An 18,860-nucleotide genomic window follows, 5' to 3' on the forward strand; every position below is an offset into this window, starting at 1 on the left:
TTCTGACTGTTCCGAAAAATACTATTTGTATAGGGGCCAATAAAAAAATGTACTTCGGGCAAGTAGAATTTTTTTTTTTACTTGCCCGACCGGACAAGTGAAAAAAAAAAACTTTACGTTGAACCTTGCAAAAGGTTACGCAGCAATAACTGCTTACCTTTATCCACTAAGGAGAGATCAACCAATCAATGAGAAGAAGGAAGAGGAAGAAAAAGAGAGAGATGCTGTTAGACACAGACTTCCTGAAGACATTGGGAGTAAAAAGGTTAGCGGGACGCTCTTACCAAGTTCCTCCAGTTCAGAGGTCATGGACTTGGAGCGCATGGACAGGGCGGTGGTCGGGGCTCTCTTTGGAGGCGGAGGGGCTGAAGGAGACAGAGAGACTTAAATACATACATCAAATTAGGGTTCATTCTAGGACTGGGCAATATGGAGAAAATCAAATATCACGATAATATATACGTTATTTCTGACCAAATACCTCGATATCGATACCAAAACGATATTGTAGCGTTGACTATTGGTGAGTTCACAAAATATTTACACAATGAGATTTCAGATAAATAATCATCAGTAATGTGGATATAATGACTAAGTGGGTAAAGGCAAATAATAGAACAGCTAGAGCAGTCTGGTGAGTTCAGAAAAGTACATCACTTTACTGTAACGCAGCCTTTAAAACCAGGAAAAGACAACACTTATACTTAATGCCATATTACGATATTACGATATCCAAAATCTAAGACGATATCTAGTCTCATATCACGATATTGATATGATATCGATATATTGCCCAGCTCTAGTTCATTCAGAAACAAAAATGTAGGACAGAGAGAGTAGTAGTTTTTATTCAGTCATCATAAAAACAATAATTATATACCTATCACAGTGTAAACTCAAACAGTAAACACTGACTGAAAGGATGAGGCTGAAGCAAAAGCTTATGTATGCCTATCCTATGTTCTTATCCATTAAATCTACATTTGTAACCCTCAAAAATAGCATTAGGCTGTGTTCACACTTGGCGTCTTTTTTTAAGCTACCAGCGTCTGTTTTACATTATATTCCTACGGCGTAAACCGTGTTTTCAAAAAAGTCCTGAGCGCTTTCTAAAAGGAGCGTCTTTCTGAAGTTGAAAAAAGTTCATCTTTTCTGGAAGAAACGCTCTACGTCAAGAGCTTTTTTGACATCTGACCATTGACAAGTGGAGTAGCCAGACCTGTTGTTTCCATAACAAACAAAAAAAGCCTCCCCCACCCCGTGATTTCCGCCTATGAGTAAGCGATTTAGTTCTGATAATCTAACAAGCTATAATCATGCTGCATTTACTAAATCTGACTTTAGACATTCAGCAGCTTAATATGAAATATATGAACTTCTGCTTGTGTGCTATTTTTGTTGTTTGTATTGCGAACACGGACTAAGTTAGATTTCTCGCTGCCTCTGAAGAATGTAATTACATAACACATCATTAGTCAGCATGCTGCTTCACTGCAGTCTCAGGAGGTAAAACTGTTAGCAGATCCACACAGCAGAAGGTCTTTCACACCATTTTACTCCAGTGGTGTCCTGCTTGCTCCGTACCTGAAGCTCCTTATTATTATTTTATTTTCTAATCCATGTATCATTTACATATTGGGGGACAATGCTGAACACCAAACACCACCGTCAGTCATTCGTACCGCAGTTTTGAACAGGATATCTCCCTCTGTTTATAGATGTTCTTCAACATACCTCTGAAAAGTAGAATTAAAGAGTAACTTCCTTTTTTTTTCAACCTATGTTCTTATGTTTTTGTGTCTAAGTGACTGATGGGAACAACAATCTTTGACATTGGTCCAGTATTAAGCGAGACCGCTGCAGTCGGCAGTCAGCAAAACAAGCTACAATGTAAGTTAATAGGGCGATTGCGCACCTTCAATTTACATCCACAAACGTGTTTGTTTTGCCACTGACAGGCTTAGATCATTATTCTAAGTGTCTGAGCTTAGAATAATAAGGTTGAACTTTCTGTCAAAGAGTAAGTCCTAACATAACAGAACATCAAACAACAATAAACGTCTGCGAAATTGCTATCGCTACAGCCACCATACTCCATGTAAATAAACAGAAATTTTATCATCGTAAAATACACTTCATTCAAAGTCGACAGAAACAAAATAAAACTATGAAAAGACGTTTTGGGTTGTCTTTCCACTTTTCCAACAATCACAACTCTAGTTTTGGTTAAAATGAACACATAGTTTATCGATTTACATGTGAAAATATGTTGGCTCTATACACGCTAAAAGTATTGTTTATTTAAGTGGAGTTTGGTGGGATTAGCGATAGCGATTTCAGAGATGTTTCTGGTTAAACAAAGAGGATTTAACTCTTTAAAAAAAAGCTCTCTCTCTGTCAGGGTCCATTCCATATGTCATGTTGTCAGACACTTATTATAACAATATGAGCATGTCAGTGGCAAAAACATCACTTTCAGTGGACGAAATTGACGATGCCTATTTGCCCTATAGAATTACATTGCAGCCCAGTTCACAGTTGCCGGTCACAGCCTTCTCGACCAATTTCAAAGATTGTTGGCTAATTAATTAACCTGTCAGTAAACAGAAGTGACGTGGTGGCTGGTGTTCCGGTGTGTCTGCGTCAGTCTATGTAGCTGCAGCGTCACAGATTTACTCGCCAAGTGTAAAATTTACCCGCATTTGGCAATTGGCGAGTGTTCATTTTGGACCGCGTCTGTAAGCATCACTGAAGGGACAATAATATGACGTTAAATTGAGTGTAATACAACTTAGGTTACCAACAAAATAAAAGTTATAATCAAACTGTGTTCATATTGTGGGGCAATTCACTCTCAAAATAAAAAAGCGACAGAGACGATTTTAAGTCCCTGTTTTAGTCAGCCAGCTAACTTAAGCTAGCAGTAGCTGTATGAGATGTTGGGATTTCCAAAACTGAATAAATACCACACATATAAACACAAAACTGCTTTGCTAGCTCAATCTAGTTATATCCAATATATCTGCTGAAAAAAATAATTTTCTATCTACAGATTTAGCTCCTCTACGTCCACGAACTTCAAGCAACAGAGACTATTTCTGGTCCCTGTTTAGTCAGCTAGCCAACTTAAGCTAACATTAGCTTCGTAGAGATTGTGGGATTCCCCAAACTGAATAAATACTGCACATATAAACACCAAACTGCTCTGCTAGCTCAATTTTGTTAAAACTAAGATATCTGCTGAAAAAAATAACTTTTCTATTAACAGAGTTATCTCCTGTACGTCCGTGAACTTGACATGTAGCAGCTATTTTTAACATAGCGCCATGTCACTGGCACAGCTAATGTTATCTGAACCAAAAGTTTCCAGTAACAGTTAACTCCAGAGCGTTGGAAAAAAATTTTATCTGATGAATCACTTCCTATAAATATGTTTAAGAGCTTCTGTGTGTTCACTGTAGTTCCTGATTTATTTTCATGAATACAAATGTTAAAAAAACTGTTTTTAAATGTCTAATTGACTAATCAGATTGCCTGGCCGAATCTACTTGTTGTAGAATCTACAGGTTGTACCTTTTTTGCGTGCCGTGTCGTCGGGGTCCAGATTCCGGCTCACTGTCACCACCTTGATCAGGAGCCGGTTGCCTCCCTGGCGGATCATGTTGACCACCTGTCTGTGGCCCACCTTCACCACATTCTCCTGGTTCACCTGACACAAAACAAACAACAGTGGACTCATTAATGGCTGGCAAATCCTTAAGCACTTCTAGACATCTTCACATTTGTAGAAAAGTTGGGAACAATGTTCTTGCCCTGCTGTATCATTAGAAATGGTGTCAGCATAAAGAAGCAAACCTGGCCGATCCTTTTAGGTTGATTGTGTATTTGACAACTTTCTGAGCAACAAAATAAAACCATTTGTGGTGAAATTTCCAGCTTACGAACTCATGCTATGTCTCGCATTGCCAGACCTTCCTCCACAGCGCTGCGGAGGAAGGTCTGGCTAGTCCACACAGCATTCTGGGATAGGAGAAAAACATGCTTTGGTTTATTGGCATTATTTTAAACCAATCACAATCATTTTGGGCGGTGCTAAGCGCTAGATGGAGCCACGGTGCCTCTGCAAAATAGCCTCTGGAAGGAACTTGTTTTGGTGGAACGTGTACATTCAAAAGTTGTTTTAGTCGTAAAAAAACATAAAACTCAGATTGGACAGATAGTCTAGCTAGCTGTCTGGATTTACCCTGCAGAGATCTGAGGAGCAGTTAACCATAGTCCTCATAAATACACCAGAGGTTAGAACGTCAACACAAAGAAAGAGGAAGGTAACAGACATGGTTGTGTTATCAAATTCAGAATGTCAGATATAAAAGATTTTTCAAGGCTTTATTAGGATACTTAGTTTGGTGTTGAAAGTTTTTTTTTTATTAGAATGGCTGCAGTCTTCCTCAGAGCCTTGCTATCAACCTTTATGCAAGAAAAACCATCTCTGAAAAAAAAATTCAAAGCAACAATCCTTAACGTTTATGGCCGCTAGAAACAAAACACCAGTTACACAGAATGTGCGTCAGCAAAGACGTTGAAAGCTTTGCAGCAGATGCTATTTATCGCTTTAAGCCTGTGGTGGCTTCATACTGGGACTGATGTGGTGGCTTCATGCTGGGACTGATGCTATTTCCAGGTACACAGCTCATCAAAGTGACTGACAAATGATGAGGCAGCAACTTGACCATCCACGGGGGAAGAAGAGGGATGGACTAACATTATTTCAATGTGAAAAAGTGTCTCAATTACACACAAAGCACTGAAACAAACTATGTTTGCAGCATGTGTTCAAATATCCCAAAGTCTTTGACTGTGGGGCTGGGCCCTCGGGCACTCCCCGGGCTGGGCATTATATCGATATCGATATATGAGTCTAGATATTGTCTTAAATTTTGGATATCATAGTATATATGATGCAAGGTGTAATTTTCTGAACTTACCAGGCTCTTCTAGCAGGACAAGGATCAGTGTGTCCAATATGTACCTACCCTTTCCGTTTCAGTCTTACAAATGCTGTCGTGTTGTGGCAAATTGCTGTCGTGTTGTAGCGAAATGCTGTCTTGTTGTGGTAAATTGCTGTCGTGTTGTGGTAAATTGCTGTTGTATTGTGGCGGATTGCTGTCGTGTTGTGGTGGATTGCTGTTGTGTTGTGGGATTTGCTGTCGTGGTTTGCACTTCAGGGCCACGGTAACATAAGGGCCATTGTAGGTAAAAAAAATTTTACGAAGCAAAGGGAGGGGGGAAATATTCCCTACAAAAAACTTCCAGAATTTCCGTGATTGAAGTCGTACCTTTACGAGAAAAAACTTCTCTGAGATTAAAGTAACAAAGTTATGATAAAAAAGAAGTTGTTTGTGTCAAGGAACCACATTGCTTCATTTTGCAAGGTTGTAACAACCTCATCACACCACAGACGCCACCGGTAAACATGGAATACCACGGCTGGATCTCACTTCATCTCCTCGCTCCTCACTTGAACCGGAAGTTGTTCTGGCCCTCCCTCGTAAAAGCCGTCTCAAAGCTCTTCTTCCTGCCCCCAGCGAGCAAGGATCGAGGATGGATCTTTGAGGAGCTATGAGCGAGGATGGAGGATGAATCTCTGAGGAGCTATAATCGAGTATACACAAGAACAGCCTTCCCAGAAGCTGTGCAGCTGAAAGCTGTTGCTTACTCCGCACAAACAGCTGACAAAATAACGTGACGCTTCAGAGGGAAGGACGTCTCATCCCTCTAAAAACACATTTGTTAGTGAGGAGGTGAAACAGTATGGAGTACGGCTACATGGTGATTCTGGGCTAAAATCATGAGCATTTCCTTTTTGCTGAATCCGATTGCAAAGTATAATTAGATCATCCACTGCAGGCAAAACACACGGCAAGCAACGTCTGTGTTGTGAGGAGTTTGATCCAACCTTGCAAAGTGAAGTGATGTGGTTCCTTAAAAAAAAAAAGATTTTGTGACTTTAATCTCAGAGAATTTCCGAGTTTTTTCTTTCAAATTTGTGATATTTTTTTCTCTAATAGTACCACCCTCACCCAGCTCTGCCATTTATTTATTTTTTGAAATACAATGGCCCTTATACGCTGACGTACTAATCGGCAGCAATTTTGATCATAGAAACTTTTATGTAATTTTTCAGGCAGAAATGCCATCTAGTTGCCGCTTCTCAATTTTTAAGGATTTGAGCTTTTCTTTGTCTTTTATGGGAATACACTTCTAATCTAATCTTTGTGTTTTGGACATCACTGGAATCAGATTTTCTTTCTCTCAAGGGGAAAAGTTGTGTCTTTCTTTGATCTAAACTGCAGACAATTGCTCACAGCACTAAGTAGACTTCAAGGAAAAGGCTGAACAACTCATTTTTAAACCTGAGCATGATTATGCAAATGTGGGGGTGGGGTGTCAGCGTGTTTCTTCATGTCCTGCTGCCAATCTTCATAATTGCAATATTCATGTTGTTGGCAGCGGAGGGAGCGACGGCCGCTGCCCTCACAGTCAGTCTTCAAAGACAATCAGAACAAGTTGGTTTGTGGCCAAAAAAAAGGAAGCATTTTTAAGCAAAACAAGACATTTAAAGACATCAGCTTGGACTTTGAGAAACTGGGATGACATTTTATAGACCAAACAGGGGGGGGGGGCAATAACACATATTTTGTTAAAGGCAAAATATGTGTCAAACCATTCTGAATGAAGTATTGTGGTGCTGCAGAGACGTCCTGGCCTACAAGTCGTATCCTACAGACTAAAGAACAGATCCTTGCAAAAATCTTTTTTATTTTTAAATATATTTTTCAATGAAAAGGAGAATGATAAAAAATGATCATTCACTCCAATATCGTGAATCTTCTCGCAAGATCATATAAAATAAACGCAATGAAATATTTTCCTCATATTGTGCAGCTCTACGATGAAGTTTGTACCCAAAACGCTCATATATCAGATAATCTGTAAACACACACACACACACACACACATACACACACACACACACACACACACACATTTAATACTTTCTCTTTCAAACACATGCATGCCCACATTGATGGTTTTTGATCTCATTACAGCTCGTCTAATTTAATCTGAGCCCTGCTGGCCCGCTCCTCTCCTCTCCTCCCATCTCCGCTCTGCCCCTCCTCTCTTCTTCCAGACAAGTAGTGGAGGAGGGGTCAGATGAATGGATGAAAGAGAAACTGGCCTGGAGCGACACCGACGAGTGATGGATGGGACGAGGGAGAGAAAGCTAAAGTGGTGGCTGAGGGAAAAGGCAGAGGATGATGGAGAGAGAGCGGCGAGGACAAGTGATGAAGACAGAGAGGGGGACACAGACGCACTCCAGGGAAAGTCTCTCTCTCTCTCTCTCTCTCTCTCTGGGTTTTAATCTAACAAACACTGCTCGGTCGGCACCAGGGCGGACATTTCGGTAATTAGAGAGAAATACTGCAACAGCTGTTTCACCATGACCTTGTGTTTCCTCCGTCGTGCTCCATCACACACACTGAGGTTCCCTAATACACTTCTAGTACACACACACACACACACACACACACACACACACACACACTATAGGGGTGGCCTTATGTAACCTGCTCTGTCTTTTCACGCTATTATGTAACTACGCTTGAAGGACGGATACACACGCACGCACACACGCCAAAATCCCAGTTAAGAGCGTGTTATAAGATTGAGAGACATGTTTCAGGACATGTTTAGATTTAGGGGTTGAGTTCGTATCTCAATGCTTTTGTTATACATATTTCTAGAGCTGCAAAGATTAATATCGATAATATAGTTGTCCACCTTTAAATTAAGCCAGCCAGCCAGCGCCTCACTGGATTGGCATTATGCATGGCTGTAACGTATCAAATAAAGACATTAAAGGCCGTTTTATGCTCCCCTGCAGACCCCTCGGCGTCTACACCAGACCCTGCGCTGTGCGCTACCCTGCAGCCTGGCGCGCGTCGCTCAGCCGTGGCTTGGAAGCGTCGCATTTCCCCCGACTCATTTCCTGGTTCTCCTTCTCAATAAACAACATGAAATCAAGGAGAGGGTTAACTTTTCCTGCTCCAGATTTCCCGCCGTGGTCAGAAAAAACAGGGGAGACACTTTGTTTCTCTCACTACGACTCTAGAGTCGCTACTCGCTCCGAAGCTAATCGCCGTCACTCTCTCACTTCTCCCTCGCTCTACCACACACTCCCAACACACACACACACACACACACATGCCGGCTCGACGCACACACTAGCGTATAAACATCAGGCCACTTACGTAGGCTACGGAGAAAGCTCTGCGTGGAGCCTCCACAGAACCGTAAAACAAGCTTTAGATAGCAGCTTAATCCCGACAAAACACCACAGTGAATTTCAGCCTGAAATTGAAAATCGAATACCTGCCCAATGAAGGAATATTTGAATATTCGGATCCAGCCCTAATAGCCAGTAATAATATGGAAATAAGAGTTAAAGAGAAAAACATAATTCAACCTAATGGAACTCTAGACAACGTCGTTAAGGTGGAAAAACAATGCGTCGGCTATCAGTTACACACGGACATATAGTGCTATCAGTTAGCTTCCACAGTTATTGACGCCTGTGTGAACGCAGCCATTAAACAATGACAAACATATTGGTTACACTTATGTATGGTCTGGCTGGACCAGAGAGATGAAGCCTGAAGGCCATAAACTGTCAAAGCGGTGCTGAAACCGACAACTACAAGAACATAGATGGCTATTTTTATTATTTACGGCTGAACATTTACAGTTAAATCAATACTACACAGACACACACACACACACACACACACACACACACACACACACACAAAGACAAACACGTAAACACGTATATATGATCAGGGCCCCTATCCCATGTGCATGTACAGTAAGAGCCGGTCTTCTGTCACATCAAGCAGAAGGGCCTATTCAAAAGCCATTACCATTATCATCACCATTACAAAAGTTCCACACCGTTAAGCATCATCCGGCCCATTTAGCCAAACACGCCCTGAATCTATCCCATCACTCAGTCCAATCTCATCCGATGTAAATAGTCCCGACTCGTTCCCCGACAGTCGCTAATCTGATTAACCAATTGTAATCTGAGCCATTCAGGCGTGCGCCATGATGACACGCTGCTAATCCCGGCTGCGGGGGCAGGGAGGGGTTAACAGCTGATCCCTCTTCAGGAACATAAACAGAGACGAGTAATCACACATAATTCAAACTACAGGACCACACACCGGAGAAACCTCCTCAGGAGAGAGTCGTAATGCGTCTAAGAATCGAAAAACATGATGGACTCTTCAGAAGAGGTCATTATCTGCACTTGCGCGGGAAAGTCACCGGACGCCACAATCTTCTGAACATAGTCATACTGAGAGATACAGAGAGAGTTGTGTGGAGCTGATAGTCTTAATTAGCTTTTCTTTTATCACCACAATATTCGGGGAATTGCCGATCCTGATTTTGATTTTGAAAGTCAAAACCGAAAGCTCATTTTGATTCATTTTCCATTTGAAATTGAAATCGTGACACCCCTACAAAAGATGCAAAATAAACTTTAGGAAAGGACAAAGGAGAAACAGTAGAGACGAATAAGACATTTACCAACAAACTTAAAATAATGATACACAAATAATGTATTTCCTTCCTTTGTGCAGTAAAAAAAAGAAGTGATGAACCATACATACAAGCACACACAGACTGAGACAGGTGCATGTACCTGTACCTGTAAATACCTGCATACCTTCAGTCACACATGAAAGGAGCAACATTCATCAGCATATGAAACATGGAGCTGATCTGAGTTTTTGTGTGTGTGTGTGTGTGTGTGTGTGTGTGTGTGTGTGTGTGTGTTTTCCCCTTGTAGAAAGCCGTAGTACATCAAAGCAGGCTCATTAATGTGTGTATGTGTGTTTGTGTGTGTAAGAGAGACACAGGAAAACATAAAGAAGAATAAAGTGAGGGATTGAAATAGGATGAGAGGGGGCAGGGAAGATGGAGTTTTTATTCTGATGACTCAGAGTCCTAGTTAGAAGAGTCTTGATAAATCGTGTAGCTGAACATCAAACTGACGATGAGAGTACATGTTAGGGCACACACACACACACACACACACACACACAGGCTATCCTAACCTTAACTACTCGAGGTCAATGCCTGACCTCAACCAATCGCGCTGCTTCCTAGGGCGGGTCTTGTCTAGAAATTCAGTTGGATCAATATTAGTCTCGCATTGCCAGACCTTCCTCCACAGCTCTGCGGAGGAGGGTCTGGCTAGTCCATACAGCATTCCTTGATGGGAGAAAAAATGTGCTCTGGTTTATTTTCATTTCATTAAACCAATCACAATCGTCTTGGGCAGCGGACAAAATAGCCTCGGGAAGGAACTTGTTTTGGTGGAACGTGTGTACGTTCAAAAGTAGTTTTAGTCGTGCAACAGAAAACTCAGATTGGACAGATAGTCTAGCTAGCTGTCTGGATTTACCCTGCAGAGATCTGAGGAGCAGTTAACCATAGTCCTCAGAAATCCACCAGAGTTTAGAACGCCAACACAGAGACAGAGGAAGGGGACGGACATCCGGTCGAAAATGAGGGACATACAATGGAATTTCTGGCGGCACAATCCCGTAATGAAACGTCGTCGATATAGACTATGCAAATGTGAACCTCATTATGTGATCTGGTTGCCATACAATTACAACTTTGAATCCCAATCACATTTAAAATGGGATGAGGAGTCTGGGGATATTTTGACTCTTCCATGAACGTGGGAACGACTTCTAAAACCATCTGGGAGAGAAGTAGCCTGGACGCCAGCCGAACTTAGCCCCGCCCACAACATTTGAGGTCGGGAAGTCTGGTCTGGACTTGATCCGTTGTGGAGCAACTATGCTCCAACCAGAGCTGTTCGGACCAATCAAATTGTCAGGGCGGGCTTTATACGATGATGGACAGATGATCAACACTAACGTAATCAACCACGTCACCAAAGAGCACTTGGGTTGAATTAATTTACAACAAAGATGGCTGAGGCTGGAGAACTGAGATGTGTAGATTCCTCCATCGCGTCTGTTATAGAAGAGATCGACAGCGCATTCATTTTAAAAGAGGAACAGAGAACCGTGATCACATATGTATACACATTGTCACACCCGTCCGCACGACACGGAAACTGCCGCCTCAGCTTCTGTGACGTCTGTCTCCGTTTCTCTGATTGGTTGTAGGTCTATCCATTGCTCTGATTGGTTGTAGGTCTATCCGTTGCTCTGATTGGTTGTAGGTCTATCCGTTGCTCTGATTGGTTGTAGGTCTCTCCGTTGCTCTGATTGGTTGTAGATCTCTCCGTTGCTCTGATTGGTTGTAGGGCTCTCCGTTGCTCTGATTGGTTGTAGGTCTCTCCGTTGCTCTGATTGGTTGGAGGTCTCTCCGTTGCTCTGATTGGTTGTAGGTGTCTCCGTTGCTCTGATTGGTTGGAGGTCTATCCAATTGAGTGCAGAGGCATTTTCTTTCCTGGTTCGGTTGAAACGCGCCCCGTAATCCCAGCCCAATGGAGCAGAATCAGACTCATATTCTGACTAGAATCTGAGTATGACCACGTCAGGCTAGGAGAGAAGGGGACATCCGGCAGAAAATGAGGCAACTGAGCAATCCCCTGAATGAATCGCCGTCGATATAGACTTGATTCATAACGACGCGCGTCGATTTCAGAATCATGGCCCCGGCCCGGTGTTCGGACCCTCAGCCCTGTCACCAGGCCTTGGTCCCGTCCACGCCGCATCCTCGTCATTTTCACTCTGTCCTCACGTCCGCTACTCTCCGGCAAACCACGCTTCAGACTCTGTTTCCTGAGTCTCCGCTGAGCTTTACTCGTAAAAAAGCTGCATTATCACTGTGTACACACAGTGAGGCACAACATGTTCCTGGTTGCTAGGCGACAGTTCGAGGTTGGAGCGGTGAATGTTATCAGTGGGGGGGGGGGTCATACCATTCATCTTCAAATGGGGACTTCATTTCATAGAGCTTCTTTTTTTTTTTTTTTATGAATGGACTGCTTTGCCAAATGACATCCCCATTTCCTTCTTCTTCTGCCACTGCAGCAATCTTAAAAGCTTTTCAGCATCATGCCGTATTTTGACAGAGGGCTGCGTTGTGGTTTGTTTTTGAAAATAGAAAGCATCCCCTCCCTGAGCACCGTGTGCTCTGGGAGCTGCTCTTTCTGTGCTGTACCTATAAATAAATTATTTATAGGAAACGACGCTTCCACTCCGTGTTATTTTAAGACTGGAGATGGTGTGATTTCAGTGTCTGTGGGGTTTGTGTGCTCACAGCTGCGTGTGTGAAAGACCCCTGGCGTTCTCCGAGAGGTATTGATTAGTGTTAAAGTGGGTAGTGAGTAAATAGCTGAGGAGGGAAACGACGATGATGGAGGGCTTCCTTTATTTGTTTGAAGCTACATAAGCATTTGAAGCCCCACGGCTGTAAGAACAGTGTGATTCTCCGCCTGCCTTCCTGAGGTTCCCACAGCAACAATCAATCAATACTCAATATCCGATGATTGACACATGAACGTGACCAGACATATTATATTTTTTTGAAGCACAAGTAGACTTAGTTTATCGTTTATAGATCTCGACGCTTCCGAGCGCACTTGAAGGCAGCTTCATTTCCCGGAGAAAGAGCGAAGGAAAAGAGACGTGCTCTGTGAGGTAAAGATGGTACGGTCCACTATAGGGGTGTCTGAAATCGTTAGTATATACAGTATAAAAATATATTAGATTTTGTTTTTTTGGGGTGCATTTTAGGCTTTTATTACATAGGACAGCTGAAGACAGGACAAGGGGGAGAGAGGGGGGCAAATGACATGCAGCAAAGGGCCGCAGGTCGGAACCAAACACGCAGCCGCTGCGGCAAGGACTGAGCCTCTGCACATGGGGCGCATGCTCAACCAGGGGAGCTACCCAGGCGCCCCAGTAAAAAAATATATTTACAGGTTTGAAGGATATATTCATGATTTGAGCCCTCTGAAGAGTGATTTTTTTTACCTCTTTTGGGGAGTGGGTTCTTTCATATTTTTTGCGGGGGCCAAATCTACCACTTCTAAATAATAATCCCTCCCAAAATCTATGCCTATGCTGGCAGGAAATACAACCTTATACCTGAACCAGAGAACATCGGGTTTATCGGTGTTTTTTGCCCCCAATTTGCCCCTCTATGCACTAGGATTAGGCACTGGTTATGGTTATGGTTATAGTTATGGTTAGGGGTAGGGGTTAGGGGTTAGGTGCCTTGAAGGCAGCGGTCGCAGCGCTGCCTGGAAAGAGACGTTGGGGGCAAAAAACTCCATCGAGCGAACATCGGTTGCAGTTTTAAACGTAAAAGACGCAGTTTTAGTTAGGTTTAGGCACCAAAACTACTTGGTCAAGTTTAGAAAAAGATGGTGGTTTGGGTTGAAATCAGACGTTACTTCACTTTCAAAAGGTTACCCAAGTGACGCTGAACGTCTCCGTTCCAAATATCGGTTTCATTAACTACTAATAATGGGTATCGGCCTTGAAAAACCAGTATCGGTCGATCCCTTTTGAGAAATGCTGTGTAAACTACACAAACGCACGCACGCACACACACACACACACACACACACACACACACACACGGGCCATCTGTCTACGCAGCACTGGGCCGAGGAGAAGCTCTGAACACTTTCTTCTCTGTTATGTTTCCTCTATGTGATTCTAAGCCTACTTTATCCCTCCCACAGCACTATATTATATTTACCTGGACACTACCTCTGGTGGGTTTTCTCTCTGAAAATGGAATAGCTGCAGGCCAACGTCTTTCAATACAATGCGACGTCTTAGGATGACTGCATTGTTATGATGACTTTGAGTTAGCTCATAATGTTCAAACTTTACCTGGTTGATTGAGAAGGTAGGCCAGCACATTCAGCCGCCTGACCTCCAGGTGAACCTAAAGGGAAAGTTTGGATATTTTGAAAGCGTGGGCACAGCACACAAAAAGTGATTCACCAATAGAAAGGATAACTCCTGTGCACATGCAGCATGGAGTTGTTGTGTCATTTAAATGAGAAAGGGATAATGACAGTTTGGAATGATTACGTGTTTCAATTTCAAACGTGTTCATGTACAGGCTGTTCTCATGAACCGTTTGGACATATAGCTACGAAAAGTAAAGCACTGTGATTCAGATGTGCAGTATTCCACGTATTTTTTCCTGCTGTATACACCACATTGACTGCTGCTTGGTCAGGTCCGGGGAAAACAAAAAACTCACTCACTGGGTGAGCTAGAGGCCACCCCCCCTTTTTCCTAAACTTAACTAGTTGCTGTGGTGCCTAAACTTAACTGTCGTCGGTTACACTTTACTTGAAGGTATCTACATAAGAGTGACATGACACTGTCATGAACGTGTCATAAACATTATAAACAAGTCATAAAGGTTTATGACATACAGTGGGGCAAAAAAGTATTTAGTCAGCCACCAATTGTGCAAGTTCTCCCACTTAAAAAGATGAGAGAGGCCTGTAATTTTCATCATAGCTACATTTCAACTATGAGAGACAAAACGAGAAAAAAAATCCAGAAAATGACATTGTAGGATTTTAAATGAATTTATTTGCAAATTATGGTGGAAAATAAGTATTTGGTCAATAACAAAAGTTAATCTCAATACTTTGTTATATACCCTTTGTTGGCAATGACAGAGGTCAAACGTTTTCTGTAAGTCTTCACAAGGTTTTCACACACTGTTGCTGGTATTTTGGCCCATTCCTCCATCTCCTCTAGAGCAGTGATGTTTTGGGGCTGTCGCAGGGCAACACAGACTTTCAACTCCCTCCAAAGATTGTCTATGGGGTTGAGATCTGGAGACTGGCTAGGCCACTCCAGGACCTTGAAATGCTTCTTACAAAGCCCCTCATTCGTTGCCTGGGCGGTGTGTTTGGGATCATTGTCATGCTGAAAGACCCAGCCACGTTTCATCTTCAATGCCCTTGCTGATGGAAGGAGGTTTTCACTCAAAATCTCACAATACACGGCCCCATTCATTCCTTTACACGGCTCAGTTGTCCTGGTCCCTTTGCAGAAAAACAGCCCCAAAGCATGATGTTTCCACCCCCATGCTTCACAGTAGGTATGGTGTTCTTTGGATGCAACTCTGCATTCTTTCCCCTCCAAACACGACGAGTTGAGTTTTTACCAAAAAGTTCTATTTTGGTTTCATCTGACCATATGACATTTTCCCAATCCTCTTCTGGATCATCCAAATGCTCTCTAGCAAACTCCAGACGGGCCTGGACATGTACTGGCTTAAGCAGGGGGACACGTCTGGCACTGCAGGATTTGAGTCCCTGGCGGCGTAGTGTGTTACTGATTGTAGCCTTTGTTACTTTGGTCCCAGCTCTCTGCAGGTCATTCACTAGGTCCCCCCGTGTGGTTCTGGGATTTTTGCTCACCGTTCTTGTGATCATTTTGACCCCACGGGGTGAGATCTTGCGTGGAGCCCCGGATCGAGGGAGATTATTAGTGGTCTTGTATGTCTTCCATTTTCTTATAATTGCTCCCACAGTTGATTTCTTCACACCAAGCTGCTTACCTATTGCAGATTCAGTCTTCCCAGCCTGGTGCAGGTCTACAATTTTGTTTCTGGTGTCCTTTGACAGCTCTTTGGTCTTGGCCATAGTGGAGTTTGGAGTGTGACTGTTTGAGGTTGTGCCATTAAGGTAACTGGGGGAGGACACAGGGGCCTCTTAAAGAAGAAGTTACAGGTCTGTGAGAGCCAGAAATCTTGCTTGTTTGTAGGTGACCAAATACTTATTTTCCGGAGGAATTTGCAAATAAATTCATTAAAAATCCTACAATGTGATTTTCTGGATTTTCTTTTCTCATTTTGTCTCTCATAGTTGAAGTGTACCTATGATGAAAATTACAGGCCTCTCTCATCTTTTTAAGTGGGAGAACTTGCACACAATTGGTGGCTGACTAAATACTTTTTTGCCCCACTGTAGCACTTCTTTCAGTAAGTGTCATTCGGTTTTTGTCATGACAAGTTATGGTTAGAGTTAGGGTTCATGTGTTCATGACAGTGTCATGACACTCTTATGTAGATACCTTCAAGTAAAGTGTTACCCTGTCGTCCCTTCATGACGCTCACTTTTTGGCGTCTAAACTCAGCTACCACGGCCCCTGAAAGGACCGTCATCTGGCGGTGCCCTGTACCCGGCTCACAGTCTCCTTTCCTCGGCTAAACTCAACTACCGACGGCCGCTGATACGACCGACAGCTCACAGAGCTCTCTCTAGCCGGTGTCACGTGACCAGGGCTTTTAAATTCACTCCTTTTTTTATTACGGCTAGTAGATTTTTTTAAGTTACCAGCCAATCAGATTTTCAATTAGCCACGTTTTTTTTTTTTTTTTTCCTATCTAAATTGAATTTCAGCTCCTCTGGTTTGTTTTGTGCTGTTCCGTTCGTCTTCTCCGTTTCAGCGTAGCTCGTAATCGACACCACACACGCAGCTCGGCACGTAGCCGACGGTTGTACGACACGATGTCACGACACGATGTCACAACATAAGTGATCATACGAAATGGATTAGTTTACAAGCAGTGTTGCCAGATAAAGAGTAGGTTTCCAAGCCAAACACACACAAAAGCGCCCAAAGTTCTTGGCGGAAAACAGACCATCTTAGATTCATGGGTTATGGGATACTTGGGTGCCGAATGGATTGGAAAAAAATCCTGATGCATACGATTTTCAAGGTATTTTCCCCACCACTAGTGTGCATACATTTTTGAAGGATATCATAGGAACCCGTTCATGAGAATGCGTTGTCATGTAACAAGCGTCAAACCTCAGTTTGCCAAAAGTACATTTGTGATTGTATTGTATTGTACTGTATCAATAGTATTGTATTGTGTTGTGACTGTTTTTAAGGTACCTGGCTGCGAAGACACCTTAATTTCCCCGCTGGGGATTGATAAATCCATCCATCCATCCATCCACATATCTATCTAGATATCTACTAGGGGTGGTACGGGTCACAAAATCCACGGGTCGGTTCAAATCACGGTTTTAGGGTCACGGTTTTCGGTTCTGTACTTTTTCTTTTAATCTTTAACACTCCAGAAATATACTTCAGCGTATGATATATAGCTTAAATTAACATATTGAATGCATGTTGCACAATACATGCACACAGTGGCAGTTCTATCTATTGTTTTATTTCCGCTGTCATCATAGATAACATGAAATCCCAAATGTTCCCACACACCAGACATATACGACACTGGAGCATCCTCCAGCTCCGGGCAGCCTTCCTCATCTCTCCCACCTGACATTTCTGCATGTGACGTGACCTGCAGCAGCAGCAGCACTCCACGCTCCACGCGCCACCTGAGGAGCGGTCGGCTCGGCGCCTCTCAAAATCTGATGAAAATCTTTTAAACTGACCTTTGTCGATCAAAAAAGCAGACAGATTCAGCAACTGTATGGCCTATTTCTCGCTTAAAATGTTGTCAGAAACACGTTTCGGTGAACTATTTTCGTAAAATACGAGATCGTATTCAGAATGAGACGCCATTAGAGTCTGTTTTGAAATTCGGGAGCAGCAACAACCACGTGACGTCACAGAACCAGGTGACGTCACAGAACCAGGTGACGCGCAGCAAGAACCACGTGAAGCTGCCATGTGTTGCGTTCATGTTGCTCATCCCCCTCGTTGTTTCCAGTAAGTGTTTTAACATAGGTGTATAAAGTGGGCACTACGGCAGGAAGTGGTTAGTGCACGTTAACAGTGGACTGATGGACCGTGAGACACACACACGGTCCGAACCGAGACAAGCCTACCGAGCGGTTCGGATGTTTTTTCATGAACCGTACCCCCCCTAATATCTACCTATCCATCCACCTACCTACCTACCTACCTACCTATCCATCCATCCATTCATCCATCCATCCACATATCTACATATCTATCTATCCATCCATCCATCCATCCATTCATTCATCCATCTATCCATCTACAGTACATATCCATATATCTATCTATCTATCTATCTATCTATCTATCTATCTACCTACCTACCTATCCATCCATCCATCTATCTATCTAAGCCAACAACCTGCCACAGTTGGCCTTCTAACCCTCCGGTCAGCCACGCTGCCACCCACCAAACTGGCCGCTAAGTCAAGCAGAACTGGGTCAGGGGCAATAATGCCTGTTATTGTAGCAGGAGCACAGAAACATGACCTAATGCATGCAGATGTTTTTTGTGTTGTCTGTCTAATTTTAAGAGATTTCTGTTCACACAAAAATTCAGGATGCAACCTGGAATCCAAATCTAAAACTGAGGTCAGACAGCAACAAACCCAAAGTGGGAAACCAGATGTTTGACAGTCTGCTTGTGTCCCTGGTCTCAAACAGACACTTTTCTCTTCTTTATTTAACTGCATTTTAGGGGTGACAGACAGTGAGTGGACAGAGTCAAAATGACATTTAAAAAGATTTTTTTTTTTTCAAACAAAGAAGTATTGTTAGTAGGGCTTCAACTACGGATTATTTTCATTGTTGATGAATCTGTTGATTATTTTCTGGATGAATGGATGAGTTGTCTGGTCTCTAAAATGTCAGAAAATGGTGAAAAATGTGGATCAGTGTTTCCCAAAGCCCAAGATGACATCCTCAAATGTCTTGTTTTGTCCCCAACTCAAAGATATTCAGTTTACTGACACAGAGGAGAGAAGAAACTAGAACAATATTCACATTTAACAAGCTTGGAACCAGAGAATTCTTAACCTT

At 42.8% G+C, this 18,860-nt stretch overlaps 1 protein-coding gene across 1 annotated transcript in view; it reads right to left on the reverse strand.

Annotated features, from left to right (window-relative positions):
• The window catches only part of shank2a (SH3 and multiple ankyrin repeat domains 2a), a 295,254-nt gene that overhangs the window by 36,639 nt on the left and 239,755 nt on the right, over nt 1-18,860 (reverse strand). The window contains exons 17-18 of the mRNA XM_078255689.1: nt 3,574-3,709; nt 285-365 (exon numbers count right to left, since the gene is read on the reverse strand). Of these exons, the coding sequence (XP_078111815.1) occupies nt 285-365; nt 3,574-3,709 (217 nt within the window). The remainder of the gene's footprint in view (nt 1-284; nt 366-3,573; nt 3,710-18,860) is intronic.

The sequence above is a fragment of the Sander vitreus genome, chromosome 1, assembly GCF_031162955.1.
Source record: "Sander vitreus isolate 19-12246 chromosome 1, sanVit1, whole genome shotgun sequence".
NCBI lineage: Eukaryota > Metazoa > Chordata > Actinopteri > Perciformes > Percidae > Sander > Sander vitreus.